The following is a 23378-nucleotide window of genomic DNA, read 5'->3' as shown; positions in this document are numbered from 1 at the left end:
TTACAACATTATGAATGAAATGTGCTCTACTTGGAGGCAGCAGGCCCCCTCACCTTTCGATGTGTTGTGTGTGTGAGACTTTAAATCATCAAACTGTAAATTATAAATTTTAAATTGTTATTGATCCCTTTACCCGAGTCCTAAAGTGTATATTTATTTTCTTACTCTTCTTATATTTATTGTTTGTTTACTTGTACTGCTGTAACTGGAGCCTCGTCGTCTCGTCTCTCTATATACTGGACTGTATGTAGCGGAGATGACAATAAAATGGTAAATGGCCTGTATTTGTATAGTGCTTTACACATCCAGTCATCCACCCATTCTCACACACACATTCACACATAAAGTTTACTTTGACTTCAGCACAGCAGCGAGCAGGTGCACTGAGGGCTCTCGCGCTCACTTTTCACATATAGAATTTTGAAAAAACATCAGTGCAAATTATAAGTCTGTATCATGATGTCTGGTGTTTTCCTGGTTGTTGGTTTGTTTTTATTTTGTGTTATTTTGCGAGTTGGTTATTAGATGCTGCGCCAGCCAGCCAGAGAATCCCCCGCCGCCCCGCCCTCTCCTCCCTGTGCCGCAAGCAGCAGGCGCGCCTCGCAAACGGAGGGCGCCCTTACTCCCAGCAAATGGGCGATAGAAAACCAATCGGTGCCTACGACTTTCCCAATATGCCCTGGCATGATGTCGGGGCAGCATGAGTACGAGTAATTTTTTTTTTTTTTTTTTTTTTTTTTTGCCGATGCCCGTGATGCCGCCCCCGGCAACTGCCCGTGTCGCCCGTATCAAAAACCACTACTGGATTCAAATATGAAAGGTACCCAGCTGTATTGATCATCACTTTGTAGCTGATGATTGGTCACCAATGAACCATCCAGGCTGAATGGTCCACTTGAATATATTTGCCACACCCCTCATATGTCAGTCAATGCTATCCTTCACTCTAATTGGTAGTCTCTTCAGTTGCTCCCTTCGAAGCTGAAAGGTGGGTGGCTGTGGTTCAGGTGGGGAAGCGAGTTGTCGACCTGTCATGAAGGTCGTTGAATCAGTCTCCCGGCTCCACTATCTGTGCATCTTTGCCCCTCAGATGAACCCATCAGAGTGTCTGTGTAAATGTTTGATAAAGTGTTTTGGTGTAGATAAAAGCACTTTTTCAATGTTTGTGTGATTAGGTGAATGAGGCTTGTATTAGAAAGTGCTTTGAGTGGTCAAGTTGAGTATAAAGGCGATATGTAAGCACCAGACCATTTACCGAAAGTTTAACTTTGTGTCACCAGCAGTCATTTCACCTGTTTTTGCTAAATGCTTTTGACTTTCTGTCTGTGGTGAGACAGTCCTCTGTGGATGGAAAGTAAATCATACTGTGTCATATTGAGAGAATAAAAAGTGTGTTGTACAGCTCTCCTCAGGCCCTTTCATATGATATATTACTCCATATCGTTTATTGAAATGTTTTAGCGAACCTTGGTACTTTTCACCCAAGGCCTAGTATACTGTTGTGAAGTTTGAAGACCTTGCATAAAAAAATTTTTTCTCATTTTTAACAGTTGGTGTGACCTTGACCCTAATTTTCACCAAAATTAAATCAGCTCGAGCTGATATTGGTATCTACCATCACATAAAATTTGAAATTGATATAGAGAAATCCGTGGACGCTTGACTACAACAAACAGAGAAACAAATATAACTGATTAGGGGTACTGCCACAAGAGGCAGACACAAGCTCTGCACTGCAGTTTAAATTGACGTTATTAAGCGTAACGGCTCCTCTTCTGCAGGTTTGTCACCTGGGAGGGATCCAGCACCTGGTGGACCTCCTGGATCATAAGGTGGCCGAGGTTCAGAAAAGCGCCTGCGGGGCCCTGAGGAACCTGGTGTACGGCAAGGCCACCGACGACAACAAGGTGACGCTGAGGAACTGCGGTGGCGTGCCTGCCCTGCTCCGCCTCTTCCGGAAAACAACTGACAATGAAGTCCGTGAACTGGTCACCGGTACGTCCCGATAGCCTTGACTTGCCAACCTAATCTGCTCATTTACAGCTTCTCCCCTTTTGACCCAACTTTCTCCTGATTGGCTGCTTCTCATCAAAAACAGAAGGTTTGTATAGCAGGTGGTGGGGCTTCTTTGCCTGAGACGACCATATTAGGGTTATCCCCTCACTGATGTCATACAGAGCCAAGAGTAGAAAAGCTGTGTAAAAGTGAGTGTTTAGAGCAACCTGAAGCCTGAACTCACAGGGATTACGTTGAACCTCAATTATGAAAAAGTGGTGACACTGTTTAAAATGTAAGTAAACAGAGGAAACAATCATTTGTAGATCTCGTTAATTAAATGTAATGATTGGTGGGGGGTTTTTAATAATGCAAATAATGCTTAAAGCTAAAGTTATTCCCGAACTGTGTTCAAGTGTTTTTCTCAGTGTGATTTGGGAGATTTTTGTCATTTTACTGTGGAAAAAAAAAAAAAGGATTTAAATGAAGATGTATTTATGGTGTTGGGGTTAAATTGTGGAATGATGTTTATGGGCATAAAAATGTGCAATCAAATATATTTTTGAGGGTTACATGTCAGAAAATTGTAGCTCTTTTGTTTGTTAAGGTTATTTTTTTCCTACTTAGAAGGTACGGTACCTTAAATGATAAGAATATAGGCCAGGCATAAAACTAGCAGGTGTCATGTATTAACATTAGAATAAATGGGAACAGTAGGAATGTGTGTGACCCTATCCTTGTCCTTAATGCCTACTACTGCCCAGAAACTACACGGGGTACCTTTAATTATTTATAAAAGCAGAGAAAAATCTAGAAAACTGGATTTAACTAATGAAAACATTAATCATCTGTATGTTTCCAAGCTTTAAATTTTTATATTCACATTCAAATATTCATAATTGCTAGAGACAGTCATTTAAAGTAAGTGCAGAGGTTTAAGAGAGTATAGCCGAACATCTTTAAACTGTATTTCTAGATTCTGGTTGATTTCTCCGACTCATAAATCCTGTCGTTCCGATAAGGACTGGTTCTAACAGTCTCTAAACTCAGATGCCTTTTTATTCCTGAATGGGTGAAATAAGCTAACACTATGGTCCACATCGACAAAAAAAGGCTCAGAATAATAGCTTGACACGATAAAGTCTGGTGTGTGTGGGTGTTCGCCTGCCAGCGTGGTCCGTTGACTTCCCGGTTGGTTGGCCGGCCGACTGGCCGCCTTGCTGGCTGAGCATCGGTCTGCGGTGCCGTCTGACTGCCTGGCAGTGTTTTAATCTGTGTATCGGCTGTTCTGTGGGAGGTGTGAGCGGCAGCGGCTTAAACACTCGGCGCACAGCGCTGAGCAGATCTCGGCACAGTCCTCGGGACAGATGCTAAGATAATGTGCTTTGGAAACAGGACTCTGCAGCCACACCACACATACTGTTTGAAGGCAGCAGATAAGAAGCTGCTAGACACGCTTCACAAACCACAGAGGAGACTCTTCTGTCTGGTGAAATGCTTCAGAAATGTTCTATTTTTAGCTCGGGTTGGGACTCTGATTATTAAAGGTGCACTTTGTTCTTTGGTAGCTGCTTAAATTTGATCTTCCACACCCCAAAACAAATTGCACTTAATAACATTCAGGAACAAAGCTGCATATTTAAAAATAAAACACTTGTTTTTACTGAACTCAAAGCTTTTTTCCCATTATTACTCTTTTATACTTCGTTTATGGAGGATATTTTTACGTGAAGCCTTGGACATGGTTGGCAGTTGTATTCAATATAAAACATTTTGCTTCCAAGCAGCAATAACTTTCATGTCATTTTAACCTGCTCTTGAGCAATAGTTCTCTTTCTAAAGGTCTTTTTGGACTTTTGGCTGATTTTTTTTTTTTCACTCGTTTTCAGTCCAGTTCTTATACCTGACCATTTTCAGATTGTAAGCCACTTAACTTCGACCGATGAATGAATCATTCAAGCATAAAAAAGGCACCTAACACTGAAATGAACCAGTCTTGTATCTACACATAACAGACAACTAAGAAAAGATTTTAAATTATATCTTGAGGCACTTTGTTACTAGCAGCCTGTCACGAAAGAACATCTCTTGTTCCCATTTCTTTAGTCTATGAAATCTGTGAAAAATTTCAAAGATAACACAGTTTGACAGACATAAAATAGTATTTTTGTACCAACAAGGGGATTCCCAAGGACCTATTCACAGAAAGCTTTGCACATCTCAGCTGGTGTACAGTGTCAGTCGTTAAAGAAGAAGGAGCAGGTCTACAAGGCTTCAAGAAGCAGTTCTTGGCTCAAGCGAGGTATGAAAATTACTGAAAATCAGTGGCAACAGCTCTGATGGAGTGATGAATCTAAATTTTAAATCTTTTGCTCAAATTATTGATCTTATCTCTGCTTTTTGTAGACGATGTGGTTCTTTTAGCTTCATCCTCCACCTCACACTGGAGTGGTTTGTGTGTGAAAAGAGTGGAGTGCCTGCTCTGGGCTGGGAATTAATTGACAAGTGGAAGAGTTCCAGTATCTCAAGGTTTGAGTACAACATTTAACTGAGCCAGTTGAGGTGGTTTTGGCATCTGACTAGGATGCCTCGATGGTGCCTCATAGCTGAGGCAGTTTGTCCAATTGGAAGGAGACCCAGGACACGCTGGAGAGATTGTACCTTTCGGCTGGTTTGAGAACACCTTGATATTTCCTTGAAAGAGGAGGTTGCCAGGTAGAGGGAGATCTGGAGATCTTACATTGCTGCCACCACAACCTAGACCTGGATAGACAGCGATGGATGGATGGACAGGTAACAATAGTTTTGACTTATTTTACTGTGTGCATCCACTGCAGGCGTCCTGTGGAACCTCTCCTCATGCGACGCGGTGAAGATGACCATCATCCGCGATGCTCTGACCACGCTGACCAACACAGTGGTCATCCCCCACTCAGGCTGGAGCAGTGTTTCTCACCGTGACGAGCACAAAGTCAAGTTCCAGTCCTCCATGCTGCTTCGCAACACCACCGGCTGCCTGAGGTAAGAAACAAATCAAACGGCCCCCTCAAACACTCAATAAGTCAGCGTGTATTCATCGCAAAAAGCAGCTTAAGTCGTAAAATGATGATAGAATCGAGGAAAAGAACCAATTTGAAATATGGTTGGTATTATGACGTTATTCATCAAACATCAACACATTAAACACCTCTTTAGCCGAAACTGTCCTCAAACCACGCAAATCCATCCTCATTTCCACCCTGAAAATAATCGCCTCCTAAGCCTGCTGAGTAACCCGGCTCGCTGTTTGCTTATTCAATTGATTCTGGTTTTGAAATGCAAGGACGACTTTTGGATTTATTGGTTGTCTGTGCTGCTTTTTCTCCCCTTCCCATCTACTTTTCATCTTAACGATTCTGTAAAACCACAGCTCATAATCACGGCCGTATAATCCGTCAATAAGGGGCTCTGTAATGGAGATTTTATGCAGCCGTGAAGTCTTTAAGAAACATTTGACCATATTGGCCTACAGACGCAAATACCAGAGAAAGTGTATCTTCAAACTGAAAGCCCAGGATGAAGGTTGAGATTTATTACCTGCAAATGTTAGCATGCAGAGAAAGTTTTAAGGTCTTGAACTCATTTGAAAGATGTAATTTAGAGTAGAAGCTCCTTTTATCCCGTATGATTTAGTTCACTTCAGGATGTTCTGGTAATAATTGGGATTAGATCAAAGTGGCATATGGCAGAGTCGCACACTGGGGGCTACAGAGAAGCCGCAAGAATTAAACGCTTTAAATTTCCAAATCAAGACATAGCACATGACTATTTACAGACAGTTGGGGTTAAAAGTAAAATAGGGGATTGACATCAACATGGCTCTAGTCTGGGTGGAGTCTCGTTCTCTTTGGGTGCTTCGGCAAGCTCCAAAGATAGTTGGTCATAGGTGTAAATGTGCTTAAGTGCACAGAAGAAAGTGCTGGTTTAATGTACCATATAGGGCTGCTCAATTAATCGAATTTTAATCACGATTACGATCTGGGCTTTCAACGATCATTAAAAATGACTGAGCCGATTATTAGCCCCTCCCTAATTTATCCGCGACACCTTAAAGGCCGGTCCGTGAAAATATTGTCGGGCATAAACTGGTCCGTGGCGCAAAAAAGGTTGGAGACCGCTGATTAAGAGGACCCGAGGGAAGCTCTGAAAGCTAAGCAGAAGTTATTTGGAGAGTGACTGCCGTTGGTTGAAAAGAGAGTTTAAAAAAAAAACAAAACTTCAGTGGTGTTGCACACTATTTTATATTTTTTTTTTTAAAGTCATTGTTAACCCTTTAAAGCCGGTCAGAGCAGCACGCTCCGTTTTGCGTAACTATTTTTAAATCCCTGTAGAATCTGAACCGTGTAAGCTAGCGCAATAATTTGTTTTGCATATGAAACCGGAGGAGTTGTACTTACATCTGATGCCATCAGCTTGTCCTCGGTCACGGTTTCGTTCCACATATAGCTTTGCAAAAATTGCATAAAAAGCGCTTGCAGGAACAAAAACATAATATTCCAGAAACACGCTTTGCCGTTCCTATCACTTCCCACAGTGAAATGATGCACATGCTGTTTTCTTTGCAAATTTGCATCATAGGATTGTTTTTTGTTTTTCCTGCAGTATATAAAAATTGGTGTATCTCCAAAATAAAACTATGAAGACACTCAAAATAAATTTCCTGTGGTGGGAAACTATTTTTTGCAACTTTATTGTATTTAAAGTTTTGAGGGATAAGCCTCTTAAATTTCTCCAAGTAGAAATATATGTAAACAAAACAAAAGCGATTTTCAATTTTTTTTGTAGTTTATTGCACTTTTTTTGCAATTTATGTAATTACTATGCACTTAATGCATACATATTATTAAAATATGGGCTATAACAGTTGTATTGATGTATAGCAACTTGAAATGCTCCCACAAATGGCACTACAGCATGTAAAAAAAAATAATATAAGCTCTGGTGGACTTGGTTCTATAGTAGGTCTTAAAGGGTTAAATAAATATCGTCAAATAATCGTGATCTCAATTTCAGTGAAAATAATCGTGATTATCATTTTTGCCATAATCGAGCAGCCCTAGTACCATACATGAAAATATCTACTTTAAAGGGCCGTGAGTGGTTCTTAAGACTAGAAATCACTTTATTAATAGCGGCCGCACTCATCTGAAGAAGAAAGGACTTCCTCCTTCAGATCTGAGGTTTTATGTAGCAGCAAGTGTGAGCGGCTCTATAAAAACAGAAGTTTAGTTTGCTGGTCTGAGACACCAGTCTGTGAAGGGTTATAGATGTCCATCGTTCTACAGTGAGAAAGATTATTCACAAATGGAGAACATTTGAGAGAGTTGCCAATCCTCCCAAGCGTGGACGTCCCAGAAAATTCACCCCAAGGTCAGACCGTGCAATCCTCGGAGCTTAAGTGCTACATCTCAGACTCTACAGGTTTCAGTTGGCATGTTAAATATTAAAGTTCATGACAGTACAATTAGAAAAGGACTGAATAAGTATGGCTTGTTTGAAAGGTCTGCCATGAGAACATCTGAACAAACCACAAGGCTTCTGGAACAATGTCCCTCACTTACTAATATGTGTGCGAATGTCGTTACCCCGAACAAAGAAAACAGTTTGCGGGCAAAATTGCCGTCACATTTATGCCACATGTGTACCAGCTGATTTTGTTCTTACAGCTGTGTGTATTTTAGTAAATCAGACTCATGCTAAATCAACAGAGCATCAACTTGAGCGTTCTTTACATTATCTGCATACAGCCTCACCATTTTTTCTATATAAGGAAACACCTGGAGGTGAAGTGGAGAGAGTGGTGAAGTCTGCGTCACTACGGCGAGAAAGATCGACTGGAGATACTAAAACAATAGTAAAAGAAAGTTTTGAATCAAAGCTGATGTGAAAAAGATGAAGAGACTGTATGAAAAAGAAGTAAAGAGGTAGAGAATGAGGATCATGTGATCTGCCTTGATTTGGCCACGTTGCAGTCATCGACCATCAGACCATGCTTCCGATTTTGACTTTTCTCCTCCTGTTTCAGCGCATATGGCGCAATATTGAGTGGTGACTCCTGCTGTTCAGGAGAATACTGCAGCGGCTTCTTGCGCCTTAACAACAGCAATAAATGGGTGCATATGTGTGATGAGTGAGCGACGATGAGCGAATAAATATATTGGCACCTTTGAGTGATGCAACTGGACAATGATCCCAAGCTTAGCAGCGTGTCTGCAACAGGTGTTACAGTGGCAATGTCAAAGTCCAGATGTCAACCTGACTGAAATGCTGTGGTGGGGAGTTGAGAGAGCTGTGCATAAACACATGAAATGAAGGAACATTGTAAAGAAGACTGGGCCAAAGTAACTCCAAAATGATGTAACTGATAAAGTCACACAGAAAACCATTAACTGTTAAGGTGGTTCCACAGGCTGCTGAAATGTGAGGTTTATCAGGGTATTGTTATTCATCTGAAGTTGTATTTACATAATTTTAAGATTTTTATTACATGTTGATGCATAAAACCTTAAAAATTAAAAACATTATTAAAGGTTTGGTACCTGCAGGGTGGATGCCTTCATTTTTACATATAAACACACACACAGGAAGTGCTTTCAACCCTCTAACATCCAATTAGCATACTGAGATTAATCGGACTTGTCACCACTTTGCGTTTAAGGACTCAGCCAATAGCATTAACAGGATGATCAATGTGACGATATTAATCTGTGTTGTGTAGAGATTTCGCATCACATTTGTCAGTACAAACAACTACAGTGAGCTTCCTCTGGAGGCTGTTTGTTCTCAGTTGTAGGGGAAAGGTGCCGAGGGGAGGAAGGTCTGATGATCTCTGTTCACGCTGCTGGACAGGAGGCAGAAAAGGCATTCCTATTTACCAAACCGAATCCCGCGTGACGTGCTTCCACAAAGAAAACAGCCTTGTTTCTTTCTCACGTGGCACTTTAATGCTCACTTCTGCTAAACGTTCTGCAAAGAGCACCAGATGTAAACAATCTGCTTGCATTATTACCGCCCACGCGAAGGTTAAAGCTAGTGTGCGATGATTAATATGCCAAACATTTTTCTTTCTGTGATCACGATTCACAACTCTTGATATTTTGTTAAGGGTTTTGTCCTTTAATCCACGTAGGTCGAGAATATCTCACATTATCTGAGCTCATTTCAGTGTGAAGGCATGATGGAACGATTTGAATATGGCTGAGATGTTTTATGATCATGAAGGTGCTTTTTGTCTTTCATTCCTTTTCTGTCTCTTCTTCATGGCCGACAGCATGTGGAAGCTCCATCAGTGCACAGCTTGACGTGTTTGTCACAGCCCACGCATTTATTTTATGTCACCACCTGCACCATCTTCATCTGCTACAACAAAAGCAGTCAACAAATCCTGGTGTTAAATGTCCTAAATATTACCGCAAAGTAGCGCTCTGCCATAGTGCAAATGTTTGGTATCCATCTGATATCAAGTAAATACAAGGCCAGTATTGCTGACTGTATCCGGTCGTTAAGTCTGACGTCACTAGCCGTGTCTGGGCCTAAACTCTGCTGCAGGTCCATATATCAAACGATCACTATGGCATTACTGAGAGTTGAAAAACTGTCTAAAGTCTTTCATCTTTAATAAAATAATCAGCGTTCTGCTCTACCAAGTGTAACAATTGAGTTTAACATCCAGGCATCCATGAAAACGGAATTTATGACATTTAACGGAGTTAGAAGTTAGCAGGAAGTTAGCTCGCTAGCTTCTATCTAAATACAATATAGCATGTCCTGACTGCGGGGTTTTGGAAACAAATTAAAACGTACAGCTCTGCTATCACTTCCAGCATAAATGAAGACAGAAAACTAAACAGCAGCGACGTTTGTAGGGTTACTGAAGTTTGGCTAGCTGGTATATAATGATGTGCTACGTGACCGCTAGCGACACAGCTATGTTAGCATAATATAAACAAGCTAACTTTTTTTCCACTCGATAAAAGTTAACGTGAGTGTTCTCGGTGGTCAGGAACAAATGTAATCGCATGGCAGGATGCTGTAAAAGGACCAAACTTCAGCCAGGAGAACAACTGAGATAATCCATCCACAATACGAGGTTAGTCATTCATATACTGCTGCATGGGCTGGGCTGTAGTTACATCCTAAGGTTTTTGAGATTAAATAGAAGAAAATACATAACATTAAACATGTTAACAACACAAAAGCCATATTAAACGCAGACTACTTTAGGCCCGGAAGTAGGATTCGTCGCGTCATCACTTAACGACCGGATTGCTGCTGAAGATTTCTTGAACATTAAAGTAGTCCAGCGATAGCGATTAATACTTCCAACCGTTCTTTTCTTTTGAGTGTGATGAATCCTGCGATTGACATGTTGGATCATGCCCATGCCGTCATGGAAAGAAAAAACATCCTGGTCGTTCGGTGTGTTCAGGTAATCAGCTGACCTCATCTTCTGAGGTCGATCCAACTCCAAATTATAGCACCGCCCCCACAGGCTTGTGCTGTAGGCGGATGCATCACTTTATCCGCCTCTCCTTTTACCCCAGTGCACCCATCATTCTGGAACAGAGTAAATCTGCACTCGTCAGACCACATGACCTTTTTCCAGAGTCCAGCCTCTACTCCCAAGCAGGCTGACATTTTCTTTTTTCCGATTAGCCTCGCCGATATTTAGTTTTTAAGGCTACAGGGCTGTTCAGTCCCAAACTCTCAAGTTCTCTTTTTAATTTAATTTAAGCGCCTTGAGGTGACTTTTGTTGTGATTTGGTGCTATATAAATAAAATTGAATTGAATTGTGCGCGTGGAAATGTTCACTGAGACCTCATTTTGTCCTCAGACATGAAGGGTCACCTCACTCCTTCCGGGCTTTAGAAACAGTCATTTCAGCTGCTTTCTCAATAATTTGAGCTTTACGACTTGCACTAGCACTTTTTCCACGACCAGACGTGGCTGTTGAAGAAATAAGAAGCTACTCAGTGCATCACATTGTAATCCAACTTTTTTCACCAAATTCTGAAGCACTGTAATTTTATGTAAAGCAACAGTGCAAGTAAAACATGAATCTCCTGATGCATTAAGACTCTTTTCAGTATGTGATCTGTTTCATGAGTGGCTAAATCTTTTATCTACCTCTCGTGTGTCTCCGTTGTTAGTAGGGGAGAAACCGTACCTGTAAGGTAACACCAAGAGTCGGGTCTTAAGGATGCAATACTTCCCTTAGTTGTAGATTTATTTACCAAACACAAAACTTCAAAACTGCTGAGTGGAGACTTCCAGTCCAGGTGTGCTCCCTGAAGCAGAAAACTGCACGACGTGTCTCAAACAGCTTTGAAGTGCTGTGGGGAAGCGGCGCGTGCACGCGAGCCTCGGGCACTTTGCTTCACTTAGACTGGCGTGAGGCTGTAGGTTGATGGTATGGAAATGCATTGTGGGATTTCTTTGCTGCTGTTGTGCAGTCTTCTCATGGCAGCTTTCCATTAGCAGCAGCTGGAGGTTCCTATTGGAGGATCAGCTCCCTTCTTTACTGTATCCAGGCAGGTTTGAAGCCACCCAGTGGGGGAATCCACACACTGCACCTGAGTCTGAATTAATGTGTTTCCTTTGTGTGTGTGTGTGTGTGTGTGTGTGTGTGTGTGTGTGTGTGTGTGTGTGTCAGGAACCTGAGCTCAGCAGGAGAAGAGGCGAGGAGTCAGCTGCGGTGCTGTGAAGGTCTGGTCGACTCGCTGCTCCACGTCCTCAGAGCCTGCGTCAACACCTCCGATTACGACAGCAAGGTGCAGCAAAGCACAAACACACAAAGATGCACATGAGTGTGTGAGTCATGTTTTGTCACAGTTTATCCCCGAGAGAGTCATCCCAACTTAACCTGACCCAGACACAGCTGGAACCGCACTCTGGGGACCTGAATCTGATCCCTCAATACTCACATACTGCAGTATGTGCAAACTACAGCTACTGAGACTGCTGTTATAAGGATGCCCTGTCAGTTACTTAGTTACCATTATATGTGATTGTACGTGGCCAGGCCACATAAACGTACTATACATGTGTTTAGATGTTATGCATTCATAAATTCAACTACAATTTTGACCACCAGGGTGCAACGTTTTACCAGTGGGTGTGATGAAATGTTTTCAGGGGTGTGCTGATGTTTAGCATTTGCTGTTTGTTTTTAGGCACCACCTGATTTTAAATTACTAATACAATAATGGATTGAAATGTAGGCAAATCTTTTTAAATGCTTACTTGACTCACTTGCACCATCCTGTGGTACAAATTGGTATTGCATGGAAGTGAACCCTGGCCTGTGTTCATCTTCAGTTGATAACCCTTCAACACTTCACAGATAGATCCATAAGTACTTTTACTACTAAGTACTATTGCTGTGGTAATAGTTCCTATAATTGAAAACCTAGGAACAGAAAAATGTGTTTCAAGAATCAAACATAGGTGTTTGTGGCTATCACCACCAAGTAAAAAAAAAAAAAAAAATTATATATATATAGCTGTATAGGCTTAATGATCATCTGTAGTTCACAAAAGATTCATTGATATGAAAATAAAAGACGCTGACCTTTTAATAATGATATTAAAAGTTAATATAAAGCTTGAACCTCTAAAACACGATAACAAGCAAACTGGGGAAACATCCAAGGGCATCACATGTTCAGTACAGAAAATACAACTACAGCACAGAAGTGTTGCAGACGTGTGGCATAATATCATCATCATGCAAACAAGAAGAGGATGTAGTGTCCCAGCTACCTTAGCTAACAAATAGAAATAAATAGCTTAAGCAATAAAACATCGATGTCAGTGGTCTGAAAATTCTAAACTACTTGCACAGACAAAACATCATATAACAGAAATAAACCTTTTGCACCATCCACAGGCTGAAACAAGAGCTCTGCAGAGCAGATGTCTAATGTTTGATTTTATGTGAAAACTTTCCTCTAGCACCACCATCAGGTTTCATTAGCAGGAAACACAGAAGAAGAGGCAGAAACAAAAGAAATGCTCAGTTCTCATTTTTACTTTCAGATAGTGGAGAACAGCGTCTGCACCCTGAGGAACCTTTCGTACCGCCTGGAGATGGAGATGCCCTCCTCTCGCCTCCTCGGCAACCAGGAGCTGGACACCCTGCTGGGGTTCTCCTCCCCAGCCAAGGAGCTGGACTACCTCTGCTGGGGCAAGAGGAGGCGTGGCAGGAAGAGAGGCGGCTGGCCCGACTCCAAGGTACGACTGAGGCCTTTTACAGGCATTCTTTTAAAGCATGAAAAGATGTTTATGTGCTTTAAAAGTACTAAAAATATACAAGATGTGTATAAGAGCAGTTACCTGTTGAGCAATCTGAGAACTCAAAAGCTAGTCTGGTGATCTCAGGGAACCCTCCAGTTTATACCTGGCGCAGTCAAAAATGTACCCTGATCTGTTTGCTGGGGTCAGAGTGCAGATAGATCTTTAAAAAGCTATTGGATGGTGTTTTATTTTTTTCAGAATATTTAAACCTTTTGCCCTCCAAACGGACTCTGAATGCAGTGGGACTGATCCACAACAGAAACCACAAAAATCTCACCTTTTGCCTTCATATAATTTATCCCGACAGGAAAACTGGGCAACCGCACAGCTGTAAGGTTTGCTGTCCTCTGTATTCGTCAGCAAGTGAAAGCAAATATGAGCCATGACGGGTCCTTGTAGCTCTAGATTTAAACTGAAAACTGAAATCTTCAAAAGTTCTTAGCTGCCAGGCAGGCGATAAAGAGGAAGACCACAGAGAAGCTTCATGGATTGCTTCATAGTTGGTGTGACAGAGGAAGATGATAGAGACAGGATGAGACGGAGGCAGACGATCTGCTGTGGAGACTCATCATGGGAACAGCTTCTTTATTGATTGGTTGATTAGGTTATACAAATCATAACGAGAAATCAAAACCTCTGAAATGAACCCAGAAAGGAAGGACGGAAGCAAATAAGGGAAAATGAAGGTAATTTTTCCACAAATATATTCTGTTTACAGCCATCTGAACTGAATCATTGTATAATTTGGATAAAGAGAAATGAATTGGCTGCTCCGTGGGTTAGTTATTGATTCTAAGCTGGTTTTAGGTGCTTGTTTTTATGTAAAGAGTTTATGTAAATAAAATTTTCCCTCTCCTGGATCAAGCAACCCTTAGAGGAATCGCCCTTTAAGCAGTTTAAGCACTCCCAATTATACAAACTCGACTTCACTTTCTGTGCCTTGGTGCGTTTGTCGCAGTGGGACGGTGTCGGGACAGTCCCGGGTTTCTCCCAGTCTCTGAGAGGAGCAGAGCTGCTGTGGCACCCAATGGTGGTGAAGCCGTACCTCAACCTGCTGGCTGAAAGCTCCAACCCCGCCACCCTGGAGGGCGCTGCCGGGTCCCTGCAGAACCTCTCTGCAGGAAACTGGAAGGTAAGACCTCGTCTAAGGCTAACACAAGGTGCAGATTTTCCTAATTATAGACAACACTGTGGAAAAGTCTTGAGCCACCAAGCAGCCAGACTTGTTTGTCCATTATAAAGCGCTCTTGAGCAATAGTTCTCCAGACTTTCTGAACTGTTTCTTTGGAACATCAGAACAAGCCATCAGCTTTCATCTCAGTCCTATTTTGCCAACTTCAAACCTCCAGTGAATACAAACAGAGACATCGCAGGTCAAGTCTTGTGTTTGTCACAGTAGGAATCTGATGGGTAAAAACAATATTTGACTCCTTTCGGGGCATTTAAAACTCTGTTTCTATTTTTGCAGTTTTCGGCCTACATCCGAGCAGCGGTGCGTAAGGAGAAGGGCCTTCCCATCCTGGTGGAGCTGCTGAGGATGGACAACGACCGGGTAGTCTGCTCCGTCGCCACCGCTCTGCGTAACATGGCATTGGACAGCCGCAACAAGGAACTGATAGGTACACACACACACCCCTCAACTGTTTATTCAAAGCCAGCACATACTCAGTCTTTGACATTACGTTGCCCCCTAGTGGTGACACAATCCTACATTTGTGCCCTCTCCTATCTGCAAACAAATTACAGTTAAAGTAGAGTTAATGCCTAAATGCTGCTCCTGGGAAGGGTGAACACCTAAAGCTTACCTGTGAACAGTCATTCTTGGGTTGTGGCATCTTGCCACGCCCAAGTATAGAGCTGCAGTAAAAGGAACGAAAGACGGCCACTAAAACTGATTCAGCAAAACTAAACATCTCTTAATACTCTGCCTGCAAATAAACAGCACTGTTACACATTTACACATGTTCAGTGTTAATGAAATCCTGAAGTGGGTGCACAAATTTCAGACGTATACATGCATACAGGTTCAAACATATACTTAAGTATATATACAGTGGGGCAAAAAAGTATTTAGTCAGCCACTGATTGTGCAAGTTCCCCCACCTAAAATGATGACAGAGGTCAGTAATTTGCACCAGAGGTACACTTCAACTGTGAGAGACAGAATGTGAAAAAAAAATCCATGAATCCACATGGTAGGATTTGTAAAGAATTTATTCGTAAATCAGGGTGGAAAATAAGTATTTGGTCAATAACAAAAATACAACTCAGTACTTTGTAACATAACCTTTGTTGGCAATAACAGAGGTCAAACGTTTACTATAGGTCTTTACCAGGTTTGCACACACAGTAGCTGGTATTTTGGCCCATTCCTCCATGCAGATCTTCTCGAGAGCAGTGATGTTTTGGGGCTGTCGCCGAGCAACACGGACTTTCAACTCCCGCCACAGATTTTCTATGGGGTTGAGGTCTGGAGACTGGCTAGGCCACTCCAGGACTTTCAAATGCTTCTTACGGAGCCACTCCTTTGTTGCCCGGGCGGTGTGTTTTGGATCATTGTCATGTTGGAAGACCCAGCCTCGTTTCATCTTCAAAGTTCTCACTGATGGAAGGAGGTTTTGGCTCAAAATCTCACGATACATGGCCCCATTCATTCTGTCCTTAACACGGATCAGTCGTCCTGTCCCCTTGGCAGAAAAACAGCCCCATAGCATGATGTTTCCACCCCCATGCTTCACAGTAGGTATGGTGTTCTTGGGATGCAACTCAGTATTCTTCTTCCTCCAAACACGACGAGTTGAGTTTATACCAAAAAGTTCTACTTTGGTTTCATCTGACCACATGACATTCTCCCAATCCTCTGCTGTATCATCCATGTGCTCTCTGGCAAACTTCAGACGGGCCTGGACATGCACTGGCTTCAGCAGCGGAACACGTCTGGCACTGCGGGATTTGATTCCCTGCCGTTGTAGTGTGTTACTGATGGTGACCTTTGTTACTTTGGTCCCAGCTCTCTGCAGGTCATTCACCAGGTCCCCCCGTGTGGTTCTGGGATCTTTGCTCACCGTTCTCATGATCATTTTGACCCCACGGGATGAGATCTTGCGTGGAGCCCCAGATCGAGGGAGATTATCAGTGGTCTTGTATGTCTTCCATTTTCTGATGATTGCTCCCACAGTTGATTTTTTCACACCAAGCTGCTTGCCTATTGTAGATTCACTCTTCCCAGTCTGGTGCAGGTCTACAATACTTTTCCTGGTGTCCTTCGAAAGCTCTTTGGTCTTGGCCATGGCGGAGTTTGGAGTCTGACTGTTTGAGGCTGTGGACAGGTGTCTTTTATACAGATGATGAGTTCAAACAGGTGCCATTCATACAGGTAACGAGTGGGGGACAGAAAAGCTTCTTACAGAAGACGTTACAGGTCTGTGAGAGCCAGAGATTTTCCTTGTTTGAGGTGACCAAATACTTATTCGTAAATCAGGGTGGAAAATAAATTCTTTACAAATCCTACCATGTGAATTCATGGATTTTTTTTCCACATTCTGTCTCTCACAGTTGAAGTGTACCTCTGGTGCAAATTACTGACCTCTGTCATCATTTTAGGTGGGGGAACTTGCACAATCGGTGGCTGACTAAATACTTTTTTGCCCCACTGTAAGAGACTTTGGGAAGGCCATTCCTGAAGCTTAATGCTAGCCTGCTGTATCCACTCGAACCCCAGTTGTGATGTGTGTTTGGGATCGTTGTCCTGCTGTAACATCCAACTATGTCCACATTTCAATTTGTTGGAAGCTGCTGATTAGAGGTGAGGTTCAAGATTTTGGAGGTAGTCCTCCTCCTTCATTATTCCATCAATTTTGTGCAAAGTGCCACAGCAAAACAGCCCCAGAGCATGATGGTACCACCACCATGCTTAGCAGCTGGTATAGTGTTCTCAGGTTTTGAGAGCCGTACCTTTACTCCTCTAAACATCTTTTCATTTTGACCAAAAAGCTCAATCTTTGTCTTCTCTGACTATAAAGCTTTTCTCCAGAAGGTATTTGGCTCGTCTATATTGGAGCAGGGGCTTCTTTCTGTCCATGGTAATGTAAAACTCACTCCGCTGTGGACGGTGACGCTGGTGTTCCAGATGTTTTCAGTTCATGACAGGTTTGAGCCCTGGAGTCATCTTGTCTTCTTCTGGCAAATTGGTGACACGTCTGAATTACATGTACTTATTATTGTTTGATCTGATGATCTTGGAATCTGCAGTTGTTTTGAAATGGCTCGAAGAGACCTTCCCAACTTTTGTAAATCTACAATTCTCCGACATTAATTCAATCTTGTGCCACCAATTCTTGTTTGTTAAACTTGTTTGTTAATCCGCTAAGAGCAGATCCAGACCTTCTGTTCTGTCTGTCTCTCCACCTGCAGGAAAGTACGCCATGCGGGATCTGGTGAACCGGCTGCCTGGCGGCAGTCCCACTGTGCTGTCAGACGACACGGTGGCATCAGTCTGTTGCACGCTGCATGAAGTCATCAGCCGCAACATGGAGAACGCCAAAGCTTTAGCCGACAGCGGAGGCATCGAGAAACTGGTGGATATCAGCAAAGGTCGAGGGAAAGGGTAAGACGTGACCACCTCCATGTTTTTATTATTGAACTCATTTCGCTACGTTTATAATGAACATCTACCACTGTGACAGGTGATGGGTGATAGAAAATCAGGCACTCCTTAACTGGTTTAACTCATTTTATTTTACATACTGTGTGTGTCACAGATATTCGATGAAGGTTGTGAAGGCAGCTGCTCAGGTGCTGAACACCCTGTGGCAGTACAGAGAGCTGAGGACCCTCTACAAACAGGTGGGTACGAGCAGACACATGTGGAAGAACTCACACTGATGGAATTAAAACTCCATTTACACCTCAAGAAATTTAAAGGCTCTTTCAGGGAGATGCTGATTATCTTTCTTATCGTCTGTTTGTAATTCAGGGCACGGTAATCATTCAAGGCCTTCATTATCCAAAGTCTCTTTCAGAAGTGCACTCCCTTCTGTTAATCTGACTTCATTGGAATGAGAGTCCCTTGGTCACATCTATCAAAATGTGGGTGCTAAGATAAGAAAAGGCTATCAGCATATCACATCCCTCAGTAAATGGTAGATGGACTGGTTCTTATATAGCGCTTTTCTACTCTTCTGAGCACTCAAAGTGCTTTACACAACTTGTGCATTCACCCATTCACACCCATTTGCACAAGCACATTTTTCTAAGTGCTTTCTAAGTAACATTCACACACACGATGGATGCATCGGAGAGCAATTTGGGGTTAGTATCTTGCCCAAGGATATTTGGCATGCAGACTAGGGGAAGCCAGGAATCGAACCACCAACCTTCCGATCAGTAGATGATGACCTGCTCTACCGCCTGAGCTACAGCCACCCAGTTGTGATGTGTGTTTGGGATCGTTGTCCTGCTGTAACATCCAACTGTGTCCACATTTCAATTTGTTGGAAGCTGCTGATTAGAGGTGAGGTTCAAGATTTTGGAGGTAGTCCTCCTCCTTCATTATTCCATCAATTTTGTGCAAAGTGCCACAGCAAAACCCCAGAGCTGTTTTGCTGTGATAAAAGTGTGATAAAAGTGACCTATGTACTGTGGAGTCTTTAAAAATTTGAAGCGACGGGACAAGCGGAGAACAAAACAAGAGGTATCGGGCCTAAAAATATATATATATCTAGAGCAGATGAAGAGTGTCTGGAAAAAAATGTCCTTAAGAAAGGAAAAAAATCAAGCACTGATCATCACAATGATCCCAAACACACTGCCAATGCAATAAATACCTGGACAGAAAAACACACAGTGGAACACTATCAGTCATGGATCGGCCTCCCCGGAGCCCGGACCTCAACATTATTGAAGCAGTGTGGGATCATGTTGACAGAGAACAGAACAAAAGGCAGAAACATCCAAAGAAGAGCTTTGAATGTCCTTCAAGAAACCTGGAGAACTATTCCTGGAGACGACTTAAAGAAACAACAAGAAAGAGAGTTCAGACTGTGCTGAAGAATAAAGGTGGTCACACCAAATACTGACTTCCAGCTCGTTAGCATGGTACAAACTGTTTTTCCCTTATATGCTTGTATTTACATGTTTTTGCACATGCTTCAATAAATCGCTCTTCCTGTTTCAACTATAAAGAAAGGAGAAACATTCACAGCTGAAGGGACATGTTTCGTGCCATGAGGATGACTCATGATGTAGGATCTGCATAAATGACACATGCTGTAAAAGTCTCATCTTATATGATTCTTAGGAAAGCCAGATTTGAAACGGCAGCCACTGATATTACCAATTAAACACAGCAGCTGTTATGAAAGCCAAATTGACAAAGAATAAAGGAATTCACCACTGACTGTTACAGCCACAGGCAAAATTCGTAACAAACCTGTAACTCTTATGCGGTAAAAGTGTTGTGGCACAGGATTCAAACTGATGAAACCTTCCGGTCCAGTTGCGCCACCAATTGTGGTCATGACTTTTATGGTCAGAATTTCTAGGAACAGCCAAAGAGTGGAGGGTCTCAAGATGTCATCTCAGCTTTTTGCAGATTATGTGGTTCTTTTGGCTCCGTCGGGGGATGGCCCCTGTTTGCTTTGGGGTGGTTTACAGTTGAGTGTGAAGCAACAGGGGTGGGAATCAAGTCTGAGGCCATGGTTCTCTGACAGAAAATTTAATTCAGTTCAAATTATTATATAGCAACAGTTGCCTCAAGGTGATTTATATTGTAAGGTAAAGGACCCTACAATACTGTTCCCCACAGGAGATCAGGAGGAGGTGGTCAGGGAGGTCTGTGGCAGAAGGTGAATGGATGAAATCTACGTAAATGCAGTAGTTTAAGTACATGTAGGTCCTCAACCATTCCCCCAGCAGGTGCTGCAGCAATTTGAGCATCTAAATTCCAACAGCCTTGGAAACGTTTGATGTTTTTTGTTTTTTCCAGTATCCATAGCCTAATTCCATAAGTCTTTTGTCTATTCTATAGAGCCAATTTTGTTTTTTGGGGGGAGGTTTTAAATGTATGTATTCATATTAAAGAAACCCTGCAGGAGCTCCTACATGTGTGCACAAGCATGCCTCTTTATTTTCTTTTTGTCGTACATGTGAACAGGATGGCTGGAACTACACCCACTTTGTCACCCCCGTCTCCACTCTGGAGCGGGACCGATACCGCTCTCAGCCGACCCTACCCACCAGCCCAATGCAGATGTCCCCCGTCATTCAATCAGGTGTGAGAGACATCAAACCGATGATCATATTTCAGTAATAGATTGTTGGGGGGGAAACAGGATTTGGTTTAAATCATATCACTGTTTTATTTTTCTGGTTGGCTTTGTTTTCAGGCGGTAGTGCAACATCCTCGCCAGCGATGCTCGGGATAAGAAGACACAGTTCAAACTATCAGCGGGCCCAGTCATCTATGCAACTCGACACATATTATGGAGACAACAGTTTACACAAACGGCAGTACACAGGTTTGTGGCATTCCTCAGGGATCTGCACACTGGTGTTTCTCTCAAACAACCACCATTTCAGTTTGGAGTTATATTTATTTTACTCTCTACTTATGGATTTTTCACCTCAGGGTCAGAGAAGAAAACCCCATATTTCATTGGGACCTATTCCTCCCAGTCAGGAGAGGATCTGAGAAGATCCCAGGTAAGAAGCCTTTTGTCGTTTCATCATACAGTAATGTCGTGCTCAATCATCCAGGTAAGGATGTTTTCTCAGTTTGGTTGATTTTATATAGACTGACTGATTACATTGTTTTCCAAGCACCCAGAGCCATTCTACGACGAACCCGACAGGAAGAACTTCAACAGCTACAGAATGTACCTGTCGTCCCCACAAGGCTACGGCGAGGAGCACTTTGAGGACGAACCGGCCCACCTGACCCCGTCTTCTCCCGACGGCTACGCCACCCAGTCGCTCCGATTCAAAGCCAACACCAACTATGTGGACTTCTACTCCACCACACGGAGGCCTTCAAACAGGGCGAACAAGTTCACCGGCTCCCCCGACTCGTGGGTGTAGAAAGAAAACAGACGCCGTGGACATCAAGTCTTCACCACGTTGGCTGTCCGTTCCTGTGGGTGTATGTGTGCGGGGAGTGCGTTGTGTGGCTGCGTGAAAGGTTGCGGATGCATGTGGATATGTATGTGTGTGTCTATACTGAAGCTGTGCTGAATGACCAGGGCTTGGTTTGCCACGTGCAGCTTTTGACTAAGTCAGACCGCACGATAATAATACCCGGAAAAAAATTATCCCTTTATTTTTGACTCCGAAGCTAAAAACAAACCAAACAAACACAAGTCAGTTTTATCAGAGGTTTATTGCATAACATAAAGAAGCAGTGCTGTATGAAATTGTTCGCTAGTTTAGTGAGCTTCAGGCTGCAAAACTAGAATATTCTGAAATATTTCCACCATGTTGTTTGGCCGTTGCGTACAACTTATAATTCCCACACACTTGTAAAGGTGTTGGCTAGAGGCACGAACAGTCTAAAAGATGGACGTAGCCACCGTTACCTTACCCACCCCCCTCAGTGAAGTCCCTTCGAGCTGAGTGTCTTCTGGCTAAATGTGTCAAACGAGGAGTGGATCTACCGCACCCACTCCCATACCTTGCTTTATCAGCCTTTCATCCTTTTTGACATTAACAGGGACCACAATTTGCAAAATAAACACTATGCTGTATTCAGTAACACTTGAAAGTAGCGACTGAGACCATGAACTCGTTGGGAAAATGTTTACTGAGGTTGCATAGACTTCTACAATCTACAGTAAGAGCCAGAAATCCTTAGAGAAGAGTTTGCATGCTTGAAATCCCAGAAAGATTAAATCAGATTAAACTGGGAACTCCCCAGTTATCCAGGACTATCTCATAGAACCCCTATCAAACTGGAAGTCCACAGAGTGGCAGTTCTTGTGTATATTTAAGACAATTCTCTGATATAGCTATGACCTTACTGAGACTCGGTGTGTTAACCACAATGTTAAATTCTGGAAATCATCGCCAAGTGTGAACAACCATCAAGGATCAAAAGTAAGTCTTGTTGCTTTGAGTATACTAAATTGGATTCTTTCTAAGGAAGATTTTGCGTTTTAATTGATAGGTTTTTTGGAAACAATGATCAGGATGTGAAACAAATTGCCTTGGGCTTTGCCATTTCTGCCAGAAGCTAAGTCTACAGACTAGCTAATGGGTTCCCAAGGCTTAGTCAAAAGGTGCTTTTTAAACAAAAGAAAGAAAAAAAACCTAGCCCTGACATTGTTGTTTACTCGAGTGTTTGTTCACGTCAACTGATTTCATTTTTCTCTGCAGTAAAAGTGTGCAGTGTGTTGGCTTTATAACATAAATATCGTCCGCCAGCATCATCTTGAATGCAAGAGAAAAAGAAACTTGCTGAAGCTGAGGATCACACCTGGGACAAATTCTATTTACCAGTTAAATAAAACCACTACTCCAAACAACATAAAAGCTGCTCCAAATATTATTTGACCTGGGTTTGGAGATGAACATCCTCACGCTCATGAACCTTTAAAGACTCAGAGAACTGGGGTTAAACCTGTAACCCTCTGCTTTTCTGTAATGTTGGCCAAAAGTGCAGTATATCATAAAGTATGTGAAATATGTGGAAAAACAAAAGTGAACATCTATTTGTACAGATAAAAATGGTTTAACTGTCCTGTTACATTGTTGTATTCAATATGTAGAACTTTCTTATGTGATTGTGAGGAAGATTTTTGTATTATTTATCGATTATTTTTATTAATTTAATTGTGACCTGACCAAAATACCCAATCTGTCTGTTCTGTCTAAAACTGATAATGATGATGTGTTACAGAGGGAAATAATATGTATAGGGATTAAAGATTATATTGTGGCGGACCACCAGGTGGCTCCACTCACACACAAGTTGAAAGGAAGTGTGGGGGTGGAGATTTTGGCGCTGACTATATGTGAAGTTCTGTCAGTTAATAAAGTTGTTGGAGTGAGACACTGA

General features: G+C 42.4%; 1 protein-coding gene across 7 annotated transcripts in view; it reads left to right on the top strand.

Annotated features, from left to right (window-relative positions):
* LOC101483814 (plakophilin-4) overlaps nt 1-23378 on the top strand; it is a 78390-nt gene extending 55012 nt beyond the window's left edge. For all 7 annotated transcript variants that reach the window (XM_076880689.1, XM_076880687.1, XM_076880686.1 and 4 more), the window contains 12 exons: nt 1782-1995; nt 4833-5016; nt 11688-11805; nt 13073-13267; nt 14289-14462; nt 14799-14949; nt 17744-17936; nt 18091-18175; nt 20484-20601; nt 20716-20847; nt 20958-21031; nt 21149-23378. In XM_076880689.1, the coding sequence (XP_076736804.1) occupies nt 1782-1995; nt 4833-5016; nt 11688-11805; nt 13073-13267; nt 14289-14462; nt 14799-14949; nt 17744-17936; nt 18091-18175; nt 20484-20601; nt 20716-20847; nt 20958-21031; nt 21149-21406 (1896 nt within the window). In that variant the 3' untranslated portion in view covers nt 21407-23378. The remainder of the gene's footprint in view (nt 1-1781; nt 1996-4832; nt 5017-11687; nt 11806-13072; nt 13268-14288; nt 14463-14798; nt 14950-17743; nt 17937-18090; nt 18176-20483; nt 20602-20715; nt 20848-20957; nt 21032-21148) is intronic.

The sequence above is a fragment of the Maylandia zebra genome, linkage group LG23, assembly GCF_041146795.1.
Source record: "Maylandia zebra isolate NMK-2024a linkage group LG23, Mzebra_GT3a, whole genome shotgun sequence".
NCBI lineage: Eukaryota > Metazoa > Chordata > Actinopteri > Cichliformes > Cichlidae > Maylandia > Maylandia zebra.
The sequence above is the reverse complement of the archived record's forward strand: the minus strand, read 5'-3'. Positions and strand labels throughout refer to the sequence as shown.